General features: G+C 32.4%; 1 protein-coding gene across 2 annotated transcripts in view; it reads right to left on the bottom strand.

Annotated features, from left to right (window-relative positions):
• Positions 1-6437: 6437 nt before the first annotated feature.
• Positions 6438-14683, bottom strand: part of LOC148624121 (leucine-rich PPR motif-containing protein, mitochondrial-like) — a 33321-nt gene continuing 25075 nt past the window's right edge. For both annotated transcript variants that reach the window (XM_088566643.1, XM_088566644.1), the window contains 5 exons: positions 14387-14472; positions 13376-13501; positions 11569-11640; positions 8637-8703; positions 6438-6721 (listed from right to left, as the gene is read on the bottom strand). In XM_088566643.1, coding sequence (XP_088422769.1) covers positions 8671-8703; positions 11569-11640; positions 13376-13501; positions 14387-14472 — 317 coding nt within the window. In that variant the 3' untranslated portion in view covers positions 6438-6721; positions 8637-8670. The remainder of the gene's footprint in view (positions 6722-8636; positions 8704-11568; positions 11641-13375; positions 13502-14386; positions 14473-14683) is intronic.

Genomic DNA, 14683 nt, shown 5'->3' with positions numbered 1-14683 from the left:
TGAAGTGAACAATATGTCATTATTTTCACCCACATTACCATTACATATAGAACAGTAACACAACAGTCCTGTCTCTTGTTGTTAAATGGTTTTAATCTGTTAAGAAATATTTCAACTTTGATCTTTGACTTGTTGCTGGCAGCTGTTCATATGGTAACACAACATATTATCAAAAACTTCAACAGTTAAAAAATATTTCTGTAAGCAGATATCTCCTTCAGACGAGTTTAAATGTAGAAAGCTTGCAATTTTAAAAGTGTTCTTCACTGTACTTCTTTTATGAATCTGGTACAATTGTAAGATTTACATAGTAAAATACAACTGTATTTTATTATTTAATATAATAAAAATAATCATGACATGAGACTTTCAAATATGATCTGAATTATTATGTTATTGCCTTTTCAGCTCAACTTTACTTAAGGTCCATGTGGGCTTGTGCTATCACTTAGTGAAACTTACAGATTGCAGTTTTTTGCAAATAACTCCAAAGCCATTGCCTTTAGCAAATTTCTGGTATGGGTAAAATTGTTAAGCATCATGAGAAGGACCTGTGCCGAAATTTTCAAAATCATTCATTGACTAATGTAGGAGTTACAACCCCTGAAACAGTTTTTTTTTCTTCACGTGTACAACTTTGAAAATCTTCTCTAAAACCATTTAAGATCATTGAATGAAAATAAGCATAGTAGTTCTTTAGTGTTTTGTGCTAAAAATGACTGTTGTGATTTTTAATCCTGAATAGATATGGCTGCCTATACTAAAAATGGGTCATAAGACAGCTTTTTGAAAAAAAATCAAAAATTGTTGCCTATAGCAAATTCTGGTTCAGGTCATGAAAATGCTATGAAAAGCATTTCCTGTATTTGACAATTTAATTGATTTTAACTTAGCCTGTCTCATTCCTCAAGTTTTTCAAATAAGCAAATGGTTAACCATGTGAGCGATTCAGGCTCTCTTGAGCCTCTAGTTTAAAAATATAAACTGGCCCAAACCAGGTTATTTGTATAAAACTTCGAAAGTCCTTAAAATTTTATTTCCAATGAATGACAGTCCAGATATTAATATTTGATTCGTAATCAGAACAGTACATCATTTGGGATTATTTAAGTCACAGAATGTGGACCATTCTACATTAATGATGTCATAGTTCCAGGCCAGGTTACAAGAAATAACCAACCAATCAGAAAATTTGTTTCTAATTAGGTTAAACTATTAATGTTTCTATCAGTTAATTGTAATGTTTTCCTTAGAAACTGTTGGTTTGATTTATTGTGAAGGTCCTCATAATCATATGCACTGGAATTGATACAACATGAACCATCAGTTGCTCTACCCCTTGATTTTATTATGTCTCGATCTTCTTCATGATCTCAGGATTATGTAGTTGTAATAGTAATAAATATCATATTAAATTACCACTATAGATTGAAAAAAAAAAAGAACATGGGATCAAATCCTTCTTTTGAGTCATATTTATTAAACAAGAAAAACTAGAGAAAATTTGTAGATTTAAATATTTAGTTGATTTCATGAATTCCTTGTTTTTTTGGCACTTTTGGTCTCTCATTTCAAGAAAGTTGTGGTCAAACCTCTAAAATCAATACCAACCTTTATTTTGTGGTATGAAACTGTTAAATTGTGTCAACATTCAAGTCATCACATGAAAACCAAGAACCTATACTACAGATCATGACAATAGGTACAATGGTAACAACATACACTATAGAGCCATACCAATTCCAACAGCAGAAGTTTTACTGTTGTATAAAACTGGTAGAACATTATAATATGTAAGAATAAAAAAACACCTTAGAATAGACATGACATATCTCCCTTTCACTCAGAAGGGCCTGGGTAAACTGATTAGTAAACTTCTCTGAATGTTTTCAGACTTGACAGCGTTGTTGACTTCAATGCCTTCAACAAATGTATTAATCATATGATACAAAAATTTCAAGTGAGCCAATCCTCTAGTTTTGTACATGTACATGATTACAGTAACATGGAAACATGAGTAGAAACCATTGATATCTAAATAAACTAAAATAAAATGATAAGGGGTGAAAATTTATCTCCTTGTATATATACAGGTAAAAGGTGACAGATATAAAGCACCCTAATGCCCATTCCAGCTGTAATTTTGTGCCTTAGTATTTGATATGTAGTCCTTTTATTTGTCAATCACCCAATGTCATCCCTAGTCCCTCATAGTTTTGTTTAAAATGAATATCACAGTACTCTGTCTAAATGCAGTGGCGGTTTCAGGGGTAGGGATACCACTATTTTGGAAAATTTTGTTAATTACAAACCAAATTCAGGACAAATGAGTAAATAATAGTCTGGCACCCCATTTTCAATATCTAGATCTGCCCCTGAAATGTTTCTTACATCTAACATACTCAGATAAACTTTACGTAAATCAATAGATGCACAAGGACAATTAAAATCAAATATAAAAATGCATTATTTAATCCAGAAATAGCTTGAACAATTGTAGACTGAATAATATTCTTGTTTAATCTACAATGGAACTAATATCTGCAAATATCTATTGCATTTGATACACACATGCATGTCTGATTTGGCTTAAAAATTGCATTGAGGTAAATAGGTAGTCAAATTTAAATATAAACTATTGGAATGTTTTTAGTCATCTGACTAAGCCGCAAAAATAAAATTTATACCATTTGATAAACTCAACTTCCTGCAGGTAGTCAATTTAAGTAATTATTCATTTGAAAATCTACAATTGTTAGGTAATGGAAAAATATTTTTTCCTGTTGTTGGGTGAATTAAAAAATATATTTCAAAATTCCCTGTCCATGGTTGGTGCCTATATTAATACAACCTGAACATTTTCTAGGTCACATGCTATTTTTTATAGCCTAGTAAAAAACTGCAAACATTTCAAGGGATGCAACTCCTAAAGAATAAGAACAAGAGGCTCCCAGGAGCCAGAATTGCTCGCCTGGTTAAATTTTTGTCTTTCAAGGACAATAACTGTGACAAGGAGCTGTCTGAAAATTTTGACTCAATGAACACTTTGGTAGGACTTATTAGATGGATCATTTCATTAATTGAAAGTTTCATTTTATCTATCATAGTTTTCAAGATATTGGCTGAAAACTGCTAAAAACATTATTTTTTGCCTTTCAAGGGCAATAACTTTAACAATGAGTCATCCAACAAGTTTGATCCCCACAAACATTTGGAGGTCTATCACAAGGATCATTTCAACAATTTTAAAGTTTTAATCCATCCACCTTAGTTTTTAAGACATTGGCTAAGAACTGTAAAAAAAACATAATTTTTCACCTTTCAAGAGCAACAACTCCTACAAGGACACATCTGACTACTTTGATCCCTGGAGACTAGTAGGCCTTATAATAAGGATCATTTCAGCAAAAGAATTTGGCTTAACCTTACGGTTTTGGAGATATATATGAAAAACTACTGTCTGACCCCTATGTTCTATTTTTAGCAACAGTGGCCATGTTTTTCAACAAATCAAAATCCCCATATTAGTTCAATGCAAGATACCCCAAGGAACATACATACCAAGTTTGGTTCTATTTGGTCAAGTAATTTTAGAGTAGAAGAGTTTTATATGTTATCAACAATGATGACGACAGCCGCCAAGTGATGGCAATAGCTCAAATGGCCTTTGACCAGGTAAGCTAAAAAGAACAAATATGGTGAAATACAACAAAACCTAAATACAAAATAATACTTTCAGGTATAGGTGGTTTAGTTAATTTGATAATTTGCAAAGATGCTGATTTTAACATTTTAAAAGATCAATTTTCTAAATTATCTTTATTATAAACTTATGAGTTATTCAGGTACATTAATGCGAAAAGTAGTAAACATGTTTTTTTTCCAAAATGGTATTCAAACTAATGAGCAGACAGATGGATCAATTAACCAACTTATCCAGTGTTTTCATAACCACCTCATTTTTTTAGGAATTTATTTTAACAATGTTTTCTAATCCTCTATTCTATTGTAAGTACAGGTTCACCTAAAAAATGTGCAGAAGGTGATTATCAGACTTTCAGTCTTTTTAGATGGTCTGAACAGTCCCATATGTCCTTCTTATGATTTAAGAACTAATAAAGGAGATTGGGAAAGTACTGTCTATTTTACTTTTAACTGTCTCATAACTAACATTCTCAATTTAAAGACAATTCAAGTGAATTCATATTTTTGAAAAAGAAGTTTGTAACAATGAACAATGTAATGGATGCAGCTCATGTACACTGTTAAAGCCTGATACATGTAGTAGTATCTATCTACTAATGTACTAATATACTGTGTTCATGATAAAGGTCATTTTTCATTCACTTTTCAACTTATAGCCTTTTTCATTGTGGTGCCAGATTCATTTTCATACTTGAAAGCCAGTGTGAAAGTGCAACCCACCTTAAACAAATCCATCAGCAAACAGAATGGTTAGCACACCAGTGTCAATAACAGCCTTGGAGGAGTTAACCAATGACACTTATGGAAACTTACACAATATTATTTTAGTTTAATATCAAAAGTTATAATATTTGACAGTACAGATTTGTAAAATCTTGAATTGAATGAATGTCTGCCCTTTACACATAGTAAACAGCATGTAACTAACAAAATATACATAATCTTCATTCAATTTTTAACTAGAAAACATTTTGACTGAACACTATTTATCAATTAAATTGTGTTTCCACCATCTGTAAATACTATAAAAAATTAAAGACTGAAAGTCTTCATATTTACTAATGGTAAAACTATTAATGAATTAAAAAATATGACTGCAAAACATTTTTTCTTCCAAAACATTCCTTTTATTTGATGAAAGAAATACTGACAAAACATTGATGAATTTACCAAATAAGTTTATGAATGATACCATTTATTTTGTTTTAATTCCACACTAAATTGTGGTGAAGTGATTAAAACTTTGCCATCTTTAGCAGACATCTGTTAACTTTATTTACTTTTACTTAGAATTGGCACAAGTTGAACTGTCCATGAAAAGAAAATAAACTTTGACCACTTAATCACCTTGTAGTAGTGAAACAAACAATTAAATTGAGATTATTATACCTTAGATGTTGGTCATTTAATCACTACACTTTTCTAAACTTATAGTCCATGTTTTTATCAACCTGGGATATTTTTTTGTAATCTGTAGTTGGTATCAACACATAAAAACAAAGAAAGTGGCTTGTCTTGTACAGAACCTGCTGAATATTCGTGTCATGCCCATTCACAATGACAAGTGCAAGAACTGGCTTATCACCTAATGACTTAAAAAAAAGGTGAATATGTTAAGAAATCAATATTGATTATGTTCAGGGGATGCATCTTCATATGAACAAAATTTTCACAGTATTCTGACTGTTTTTCAATTGTTAGCTGTCTCTAGAAGATAAGGAGTAATTCTCCCCAAATTTCTTTACTATTGGAACTGAAAATCATGTTTTTTTTTACTTATATTATGTGAAATACTTGAACCATGTGGAGACCTAGTATCATAGTGTGAAATACGACTACTTGAACCATGTAGAGTATCATAGTTGTCCAGATATAATACGCATAGTTGTTCTTACTATTGTCAGTATGTAACAGTCTAATGTTAAATTTTAAAAAAAATGGTTTAAACCACGAAAAAACTTTAAATAAATAATCCTATAAAATGTTTTCATCATAGAGAATAAATTTGTTAGTGACGATTTACATATATACATGACATAATAAATATTAGATATAATAATAGAATAAAAATGATACCTCAGCCAAAAACTTACTGGTCCTTAACTTACAACCCTATAAAGTTATTATTGTATAGGTCTCACTAACCACTTCTAACGTTTCCATTACTTTACATGTTAAAAAAGTAATTTTCAAAGTCTCACTGTGAATTCCCAGGACAAATGACATCTTAAAGCTGCATACAGTTGCAAAGCTTGGAAAATAAGGCTTCCAAAATCAGTATGCTTATGGTACGATGATAGTAGAAATTCTTCACAAAATTAACTTGAATAAATAATACTGAAAATCCACATTTTTACCTGTTCTGCTAACTGACAGCATGGAGGCAAATTACTCACACATGTAAACAATATTCATACACTTTTGTAGTTGATTACATATATGATTTTAAAGTACACATTCTCAGCTTTATTTTGACTACTTTTAATCATAATACACACAAATAATGCACTTACAATGCATATGTCTAGGTTCAGTGTGTTTTTGGTACTACATAGGAGGTGGCATTTGACCCGGAAGTGGTTAGTGAGACCATAGCATTACATGTTCAGGGGGAACTGGCTGACATAAATAATGACAGCTGTTTGCCAGTTTTCTAGCATTTTTGTTAGGATTGCTATCAATTTCTTTTAAAAATACATCTCATTCAATGAATTTTAATGCATACACATACAAAAGTTTTCTGCTTTTATTTCTCGTCTTTTCTGTACATGAAAACAAAGAAAGATAAAAAATATTGTCTATTTGAGCTATTCAGAATCAATAAATTTGTAATATTGTACACATGACCTGACATATGATTATCAGTAAGTGGTTACATTTGTCCCACATTTGTCTTTAGTTACTGACAACGTATATAACTCTAAAGAATGATTGAACTATTGGACTATCACATCTATACTGCATACCATTAATGAGGTCTTGCTGCCATGTTGAATTCTTATATACAATGTACTACCTATAAGTAGAAAGGTAAATCTAGACAAAAGACTAAGTTTACTAATAAGTATATAGTAAGTTTACAGCTTAAGATTCATTGAAACCTGTCAACAAGTATGGGCTCAATTTCACCACAAATTCATTCTGACTATAGACAAACCCATGTACATGTATCTAGAACAAATCCCCTAGGTATGAAAAAATTACATTGATTTTATGTAAAATTAAATAAAAAACTAACTCGACTTTTGCTGTGCTGTTTTTATCAATTCTGCAAGAAGATGACAAGATAAACATACACCAGAGATTCACTTGATTTGGTCCCCTCAGTTTAAATCTTCTATTGTGTACATGCAGCTACAGACCTATGATTCAAAATTTGTCTTCACTAATAGGTTTGTCTGTAGTCAGAGGGAAATTCATGATGTAATTGAGCCCGAATTTGTTGGAAGGTAACCTCGATAACTAGAATTCAACAAAATACAAGTAATAAACATACTAATCAAAAGTTAAAATACAATACATGTAACTCTTTTTGTTGCGACCCGTGTAGGGCCAGGTGTCGAAAGAATGGGCCTGCAGCAGCACTAGGCTTGTCGTAAAAGGCGACTAAATAGTGCTCAGGAACCTAGCCGGGGGCTAGGCGTTCTGCCCACAAAGCAACTGGGATGTGTGCCCCAGGTGGTGGAATGGGGTACTCCTGGCATGTTACATGCTGGGGTTGTCAGGCTTAAATACGGAAAACCTGACAGCAAACCATAGTGGTGCACCGTGTTGGGAAAGATGCCATGTTCCTCGCACATTAAAGAACCCTGCTGTGGTATTCGATGGGAGTAGGAACCATTGTGCTCCGCCACAGGAGGCTAAATTGCCCGATCTTACCCATCCCTCCATTTTTCTAGTGGCAATCAAAATTTGTCGACCCTATTATCCTTGTGTCCCATCCCATTTTTCATTGCATCATCATTTCATGTTCATTTTATCATCCAATTCAAGTTCTTCATCTGAATATAGCTGAAATATTGCTGCTTGGACGTTAAACCCAAACAATCAATCAATCAATTCTTTTTGTTGCTACATGAACCATGGCTACTTACTACACAATACAATGTGAATGTTTTACCATGTATTTACACAGCCTACATATTTAATATAAAAAATATTGTTTTTTCTTAGATACCATTACCAATTATCCTTTCATTAGTAGTTTACACATTCATTTTGTAAACTTAAAAACAGGAAGGTGATATCAGCAATCAAACAGAGTTGCATGTTAAAATGAACTTGTTCACTAAATTTCAAATTTTTTCCATGAAAGAGATTTGAGATTTTGTGATAGAAATTTTTACTAAAGTAGCAAAGATTAAAAAAATTAAGTCCAACTAAACAGGTCATTGACATGAGATGAATCAAAACAAAATTGTGTATAACCAAGGCTCCAATTGTAAAAAGCAGCATAAGAAATCATTCTGGTAAATAGTAACAAGATATCATAGAAACAGAATTCCCACAGGGTATGTTTTAGTGTTATTAAGAAAAAATATGAATAAAGATAAGCCGGTGATACCTCCTCTCCATAAAGGAAACCCCAAAGTCATTAAGATGAAAAAAAAAATAAAATAGGGGGTACACAATTACATCATGTGATAAAAAATATGTGAAAGTTTCAGAATTCTATTCAGCAGTTTGAGAAGCGTTGCAGATTAGATGGTCCCTTTTGGTCAACCATTGCCATTATTTTATAGGAATGTGTGAAAGTTTCAATGAATTCCATTCAATGGTTTGAGAACAGTTGCAGATTAGAAGTGGGAACAGCCCAACAGATAATAATTATATTCCTCCTACTTTTCAATGGGGGCATAATGAATAATTTCTAATTATACAACACTGATAAATAACCATTGTAGTTTTTTTCTTCAAGCTTAAAAACATACCATTTTGATCTTGCCAAACAGTCTCCTGTCTTTATTATGAACCATAAACATGACTGGCCTTCAACTTCTGAAAGATATTGATTAAGTCATGAACTACAAACTAAATTTAATACCAAAATTTATGATAAAAGAGATGACTTTTCATTCCTCATTGTCAACTATCCGTTTTTAGATATTTACGTCCCCTTGTCACCATTATATGGCGTTTACATATCACGATTGGTTCGATTTTCTCCTTTGTAACAAAATATTTCAGACTCTAACAAGCAGAAATCTTTATATAACCGGGAAATTACTACATCAAGGTTTTTGATTTCACAAGCTTGTGAAAACATCCACAAAATTTTTCAACCAATACAGGGAACTCACTCTCAAATAAAGATGTACTTTTAAAGGATTAATATGTGCAAGTATCTCTCACCCTTTGTTTTATGGTAATATTCTACACAAAGCACGAAAAGCTCGATCCTCACCCAATAAGTTAACTAAATCGTTGAATAGGCTCATTTGTAAAGGATATAATTATGATATTGTTGTCAAATTGTTAAGGATAGCATTTTTTTGGTATCAACATTGATTCACTCATAAGGCCTTTACATGGAAAATGAAACACTATATTTTAAGACAGTTTTTGGCATGGGTTGTGTCCTTATTGTATGACTTATGATGTACCATCATTCTGAACCCTGCATGGGAAGAATTGAGGTTGATTTTAGATAAGATGGGGACATAACTTTTTGTAGGTTTAAACTGGTCTGGAGCTGGCACGTCAGTTAACTGCTGGTAGTCCTTAGTTTGTACATACTGGTATGTGTAATTATTAATCAATTTCTTTATTTCCATTGTAACAAGGGACTCAGACATTTTTGAACTGATTTTAAGGTGTGTTTAATTGTGTCATATTTTTTCAACAGTGGCCCATTTTTAAGGAGAAGGGTTGTGATCACACGGAAGTACTTTAACCCCATCACATTTTTTGGGCCTGTCCCAAATTAGGACTTTCTGGCCTCTGTATGTCTTGTTCCATTTTCACCTTTAGTTTATTTTCCATATTACTTGAGCATATAGGGGCATATCTTTAGCTGTATTTGTGTATAATGATGTTTTAGGGCTAGTTGCAGCCTGTCCTGTGGTATGTGGATGTCCTTGTCATTCACTGAAGACCAATGGGTGGCCTTGGGCTGATATTTTCATCCCAGTGGGGGTTGTTGTCTCTTTGACATATACACCTAACTTCATAATGGCCATGGAGTCTAATAAATAGATTCCATGTTGCAATGTTTTCAGTGAAAATTATACTCATACTAGATTTTATGGTTACAAACTGTTCATCATGGGAATCCAGTTAAAATGAAGGCATTATCCAGGAAACAAGTAAATACCTATGACATCTGATCCAGGTCCCCCACCTAAAATGAGGTCCCTCAAAAAAAATTTCTGTGAAAATAAATGTAATCAATGCTTTTATGGTCACCAATAATTTAGCGAAGTTTGAATGAAGTCAGACCAAAAATGTACTACTCAGGAACAGGTTCAAATCTTAAAAGATTTTTAACATAGTCCCCTCCTGATAAAGTGGCCAATCTCACTATGAGGTGACAGGTGAGGATACTAATTTATGACTGACAAATAGAAAGACAGACAGACAGACATGGCAGTCACTATAAACTATCCTGCTTAACAAATAAAAAAAATGTTTCATAAAAGATAGGATGACAGATCTTGTTGCACATTTTCCAATGATAGGTATACTCCTACTTGTACAGAAAGTTGATATCAGACAGCACCTAAAATTGCTAACAACAATTTAGCCCCATCTATATAAAGCTATACACCAAATTTGAAATCTGTTCAGAGTGTGTGTCCCGGAGACATATCTGAACATTGATCGCGGGGATTTTCGGCAGATCTGTATGATTTGGTGTCTCCACCTAGCACACATTTTATATCTCGTGGAACTCCCACTGCCTTAGACGCACAGCTAAGATCCATCGAAAATTGGCCTCTTGTTTAGGGTCTGGGTATATTAAGTATACTTTTGGTTTCTCTGAAACATTTCTAAAATTGGGAAGTTTTCTGACACTCTAAGACAACACTGCATACAGTTGTTTGTCAGTATTTTAAAAAAGAAGAGAAAGAAAAAAAAATTGAAATCGGTCCATCCATCGGGAACTGAGATAAATGAGACCAAAATTCAGACAGACAAAATGACTTAAGGATGGATTTATATTTCAATATACCACCAATTCATTAAGTAAGGGTATAAAATATTCAATTATTTTATGAACACATGCATATCAATGTCAATAATTTTCTTCTCTCCTACACAAATCATGAGTTACTCGAGGTTTCTTTCTAGAAAAGCAAAGCTTTGCCCTATATTCACTTATTATTGGAGGAGAGACTGTAGTAATTATTTCATTGATATGGTAGTTACTTATACTTTTATTGATGTTTGTTACTAGAGTTTACAGTACCTGAACCAATCTGTGTGACTAAAATCACCCATCAGTTTCTGATCAGTCAATGATCTGTCAAACCGATCCTTTAAACGCATCATGTGAACACAGAGCAGTCAATATAGTTTAAAGATTCCATTGTTTGGTTTGTCAATTTTAACACATTTATAACTATTATATATGGATTTAATCCCTTAAATTTAATGTAAATCTAATATGGTAGTATATTGGATTTGTTCCAATAGAAATTCTTAACTTTACATGAACTGATCATCCATCATTTTACTTAACAAAATGTTGATCAAATTGGTCACCAGTCATCGGTTATTGATCCTTCAGCAATCAATCAGTCAGCAGTTCTCAAACCATCATATAGTTGTGCTGATCAGTTCAGAGACTGTAACATTAACAAGATCATGCAACAATGTGATTTACAGCCACAATTTTTCCTTGATGGTTAATCCTTACTCTACCTTAACTAAGTTATCCTGGATTTTAAACTGTTGACAAATTTTATCAGCATCATCTTTTTTTAACTTCAGATTCTAAAAAAATTTAAAGCAAGAATATTAGAGACAAAGCATCAGCAATGTCCTATATATGTAGATGTTCTGAAAGAATAGTCAAGGGAACAAAGGTCATTATGGTAATCAAAAGAATGTAGGGGCAAAGACCAGACATGGAAAACAGAAATACACAACAAAGAACATAAAGTAACTAAAATCATACATACAAAGTAACAAAAGCATGAATGAGCAACTCGGACTTCACCAAAAAATGGGAGCATGGACCAGGTGCACCGGTAAGGTAAGCGTCCTCTGCTTTTCTAGAAACAGTCCCGAGCTGCTCATAAAAAGTCAAGTCCAGGGTTGACGAAAGAGGAAAGGAAAACTATGACACATTGAACAAATCAGTTTTCATGGCGCAGATGGATACACCATAACGATCCATGAGTTCATGATGACAACCATAAAACTACTGTAGTGATGACTTCAATCTTGTAGCAACATAACCCTGTTCCAGAAGCCTATTTGTTAGAGTTCTAGTGCAATACAAAAAGTCTGCAGAGTTTCCGCAAGCTCTGGCATAATGCATGAGTTGTGATATGAACACTCCATACGCATGTGCTGAAGGGATGTTGCCACAGATGAAAGGAAAGTTGACAATTCTGAATGAAAAGGTATCATGTTTGTCGTAAAGTTTGGTCAATAGTTTTCCTTTACCATTGATTTCTAAGTGTAGGTTAAGACAAGAGGCTGACTTCACAGTGTCTGTAGTATCCTTTATCTCAAGTTCTTTGGGGTAGATGCAATGTATCAAATCCCCGAAATTAGGATTGTTTAAAGAGAATATGTCATCTATATAGCGGAAACTGAGATTAAAGGATCTAGCTAAACGATATTCTTGCTTTCTGAAACATGAATGGCTCAAAATCATTCTGTCAGAAGTAACATAAATGGGAAATAATGTATGCAGTTAGGAAGTGATTGTTTGAACTTTTAACAGAGACACACAGCATGTCTTGCAACATCAGAGATATAACAACATAGCGATGCATTATCAACAAAGTCAAATGTTATGATTTAAAATAGTTCCTTCATTAAAGGTAATACATATCTTCAATATGTATATAAACACTGTGCAAAGTTTGAATAATATTGGTTCTATACTTTTTGAGCATGTTGAGTTAGTGTTTAAACAAAAGTGTAAATAGAATAAACAGATAGAGTTAAGCTGCTACTAGACCTACTTTCACATTTGGTGATGCAAGTAAAACATCTTTAAAAAAAAAAAAATCTCCACTTCTGATACTTTTATCGTATAATTATTATGGTTCACTATAAACTGTTATCAATTGAATTAAAGCCAGTTTTAAACAAGACTCAACTCCACTCAATCCAAACTGAAACATATAAAATATGTTTGGTTTGGAACCTTCTGCAAAAAATTTCTTAAAATTTGGGTCAATCTTAATTACAATGCTTTGATGTGATACAATGAACATTTGTATTTACAAGTTAAGTAGGAACTAGATACATGTACTGGTATTACACTTACTTATCAGTGATCTGATCATATTCTTATTCATCAACATCAAAACCATTCTTACTCACGAGAGATATAAAACAGACACCATTCTAACTCACCAGTGGCATAAAAACATACCATCCTTACTCACCAGTGACATAAAACAGATAATATCCTTACTCACCAGTGCCATGAAACAAGATAACATCCTTACTCACAAGTAACATGAAACAAGATAACATTCTTACTCACCAGTGACATGAAATGTTTAAGAACTTTCTCCTTATGTTTTTCATGGTCTGTGATAATTAGCTGTAGTATATTTCCATAGATCTGATTTTCCTCTTGCCCTGATATATCATCACAAGCTTTAAGAACCTAATGTAAAAGATATATAAATATAATTCATATAGTGTAAGTAGTATTTAATACAGATAGCTGGGAAATCATTGTGATATTTCATTAAAAAAAATATAACAGAGTAAGAACTAAGTTAACCATAATAGTAGAGACGTAGACACAAACCTAATAACCAATATGTAATTCCAATATGAAATTTTCATACTTAATATATTTTTTTTTTTGTAAATTCATTGACAGTTTGCTTATAATTCATAGAAATAACACTGTTTTGCAAAAAAATATATATTTCTTTAGTTTCTTCTTTATATATTTTTTTTTTTACTTTTGACTCCATTTTTATGAAATTATATATGTAAGAATATTTAGGATATTTACTAGCAGCTGCCATTGTCTACATATATTATTATCTATCATAAAAAAAAGACAGACCCTTTACAAACCCAAAAAGAAATGCCCACTGAATTGTTACCCCCACTTGCACATTCAATAACATGCACCTCTTGACTTCCACATTGATATGTATTAAAATCTAAAATTAGAGGTGCAAAATGGTAAAGTGTAATTAAAATCCATTGAAAGTTTCATCAAGTTCCATTCATTGCTGTAGCAGGGGTTATTGAAAAGAGCAGGATACTCACTATGTTCCAATATTCATATATGACAAAGTCCACGTTTTGCTATGTGAAACCTCCAAATTAATTTGGATCAAAATCTAAAATAAGAGGTACGCAATGGAAATATGTAATAAGAATTCTGTGAAAGTTTCATTAAATTCCATTCAGTGGTGTAGCACTGGTTATGTATGGAAGGAAGAAAGAACAGACACCACTATCACTTCTTAGTATATACTCCTACTTTGTCAGGTATAAAAACAATACAGCTCAAACAAAAATAAATCACCTGCAGCAACTCTTCCCACTGGAGGTCAGAAAGATCTTTTATATGAAGCAAAAGTGGGAAACATACTTTCATTTTATTACAGTCAGCTGAAAAAAAAAACAAAATATGAAGTTTTACAAGAAATGAAATTTCTCTTTCTTTTTTTTCAACATTGATATAAAAATGTTTATAAATTTGTCACCTGAAGCCAGTTTGGTGGACCAACAAGCTTATTTTTATGTTTCTTCCACTGTTACTAAATTACTATGATTTACATGTGTTTATGTCTGTATGAACAATTCTACTTCTTTGTGATCC

Source organism: Perna viridis, chromosome 2, assembly GCF_037379345.1.
Source record: "Perna viridis isolate PV_CMFRI_1.1 ecotype Kerala chromosome 2, ASM3737934v1, whole genome shotgun sequence".
Taxonomy (NCBI): domain Eukaryota; kingdom Metazoa; phylum Mollusca; class Bivalvia; order Mytilida; family Mytilidae; genus Perna; species Perna viridis.
The sequence above is the reverse complement of the archived record's forward strand: the minus strand, read 5'-3'. Positions and strand labels throughout refer to the sequence as shown.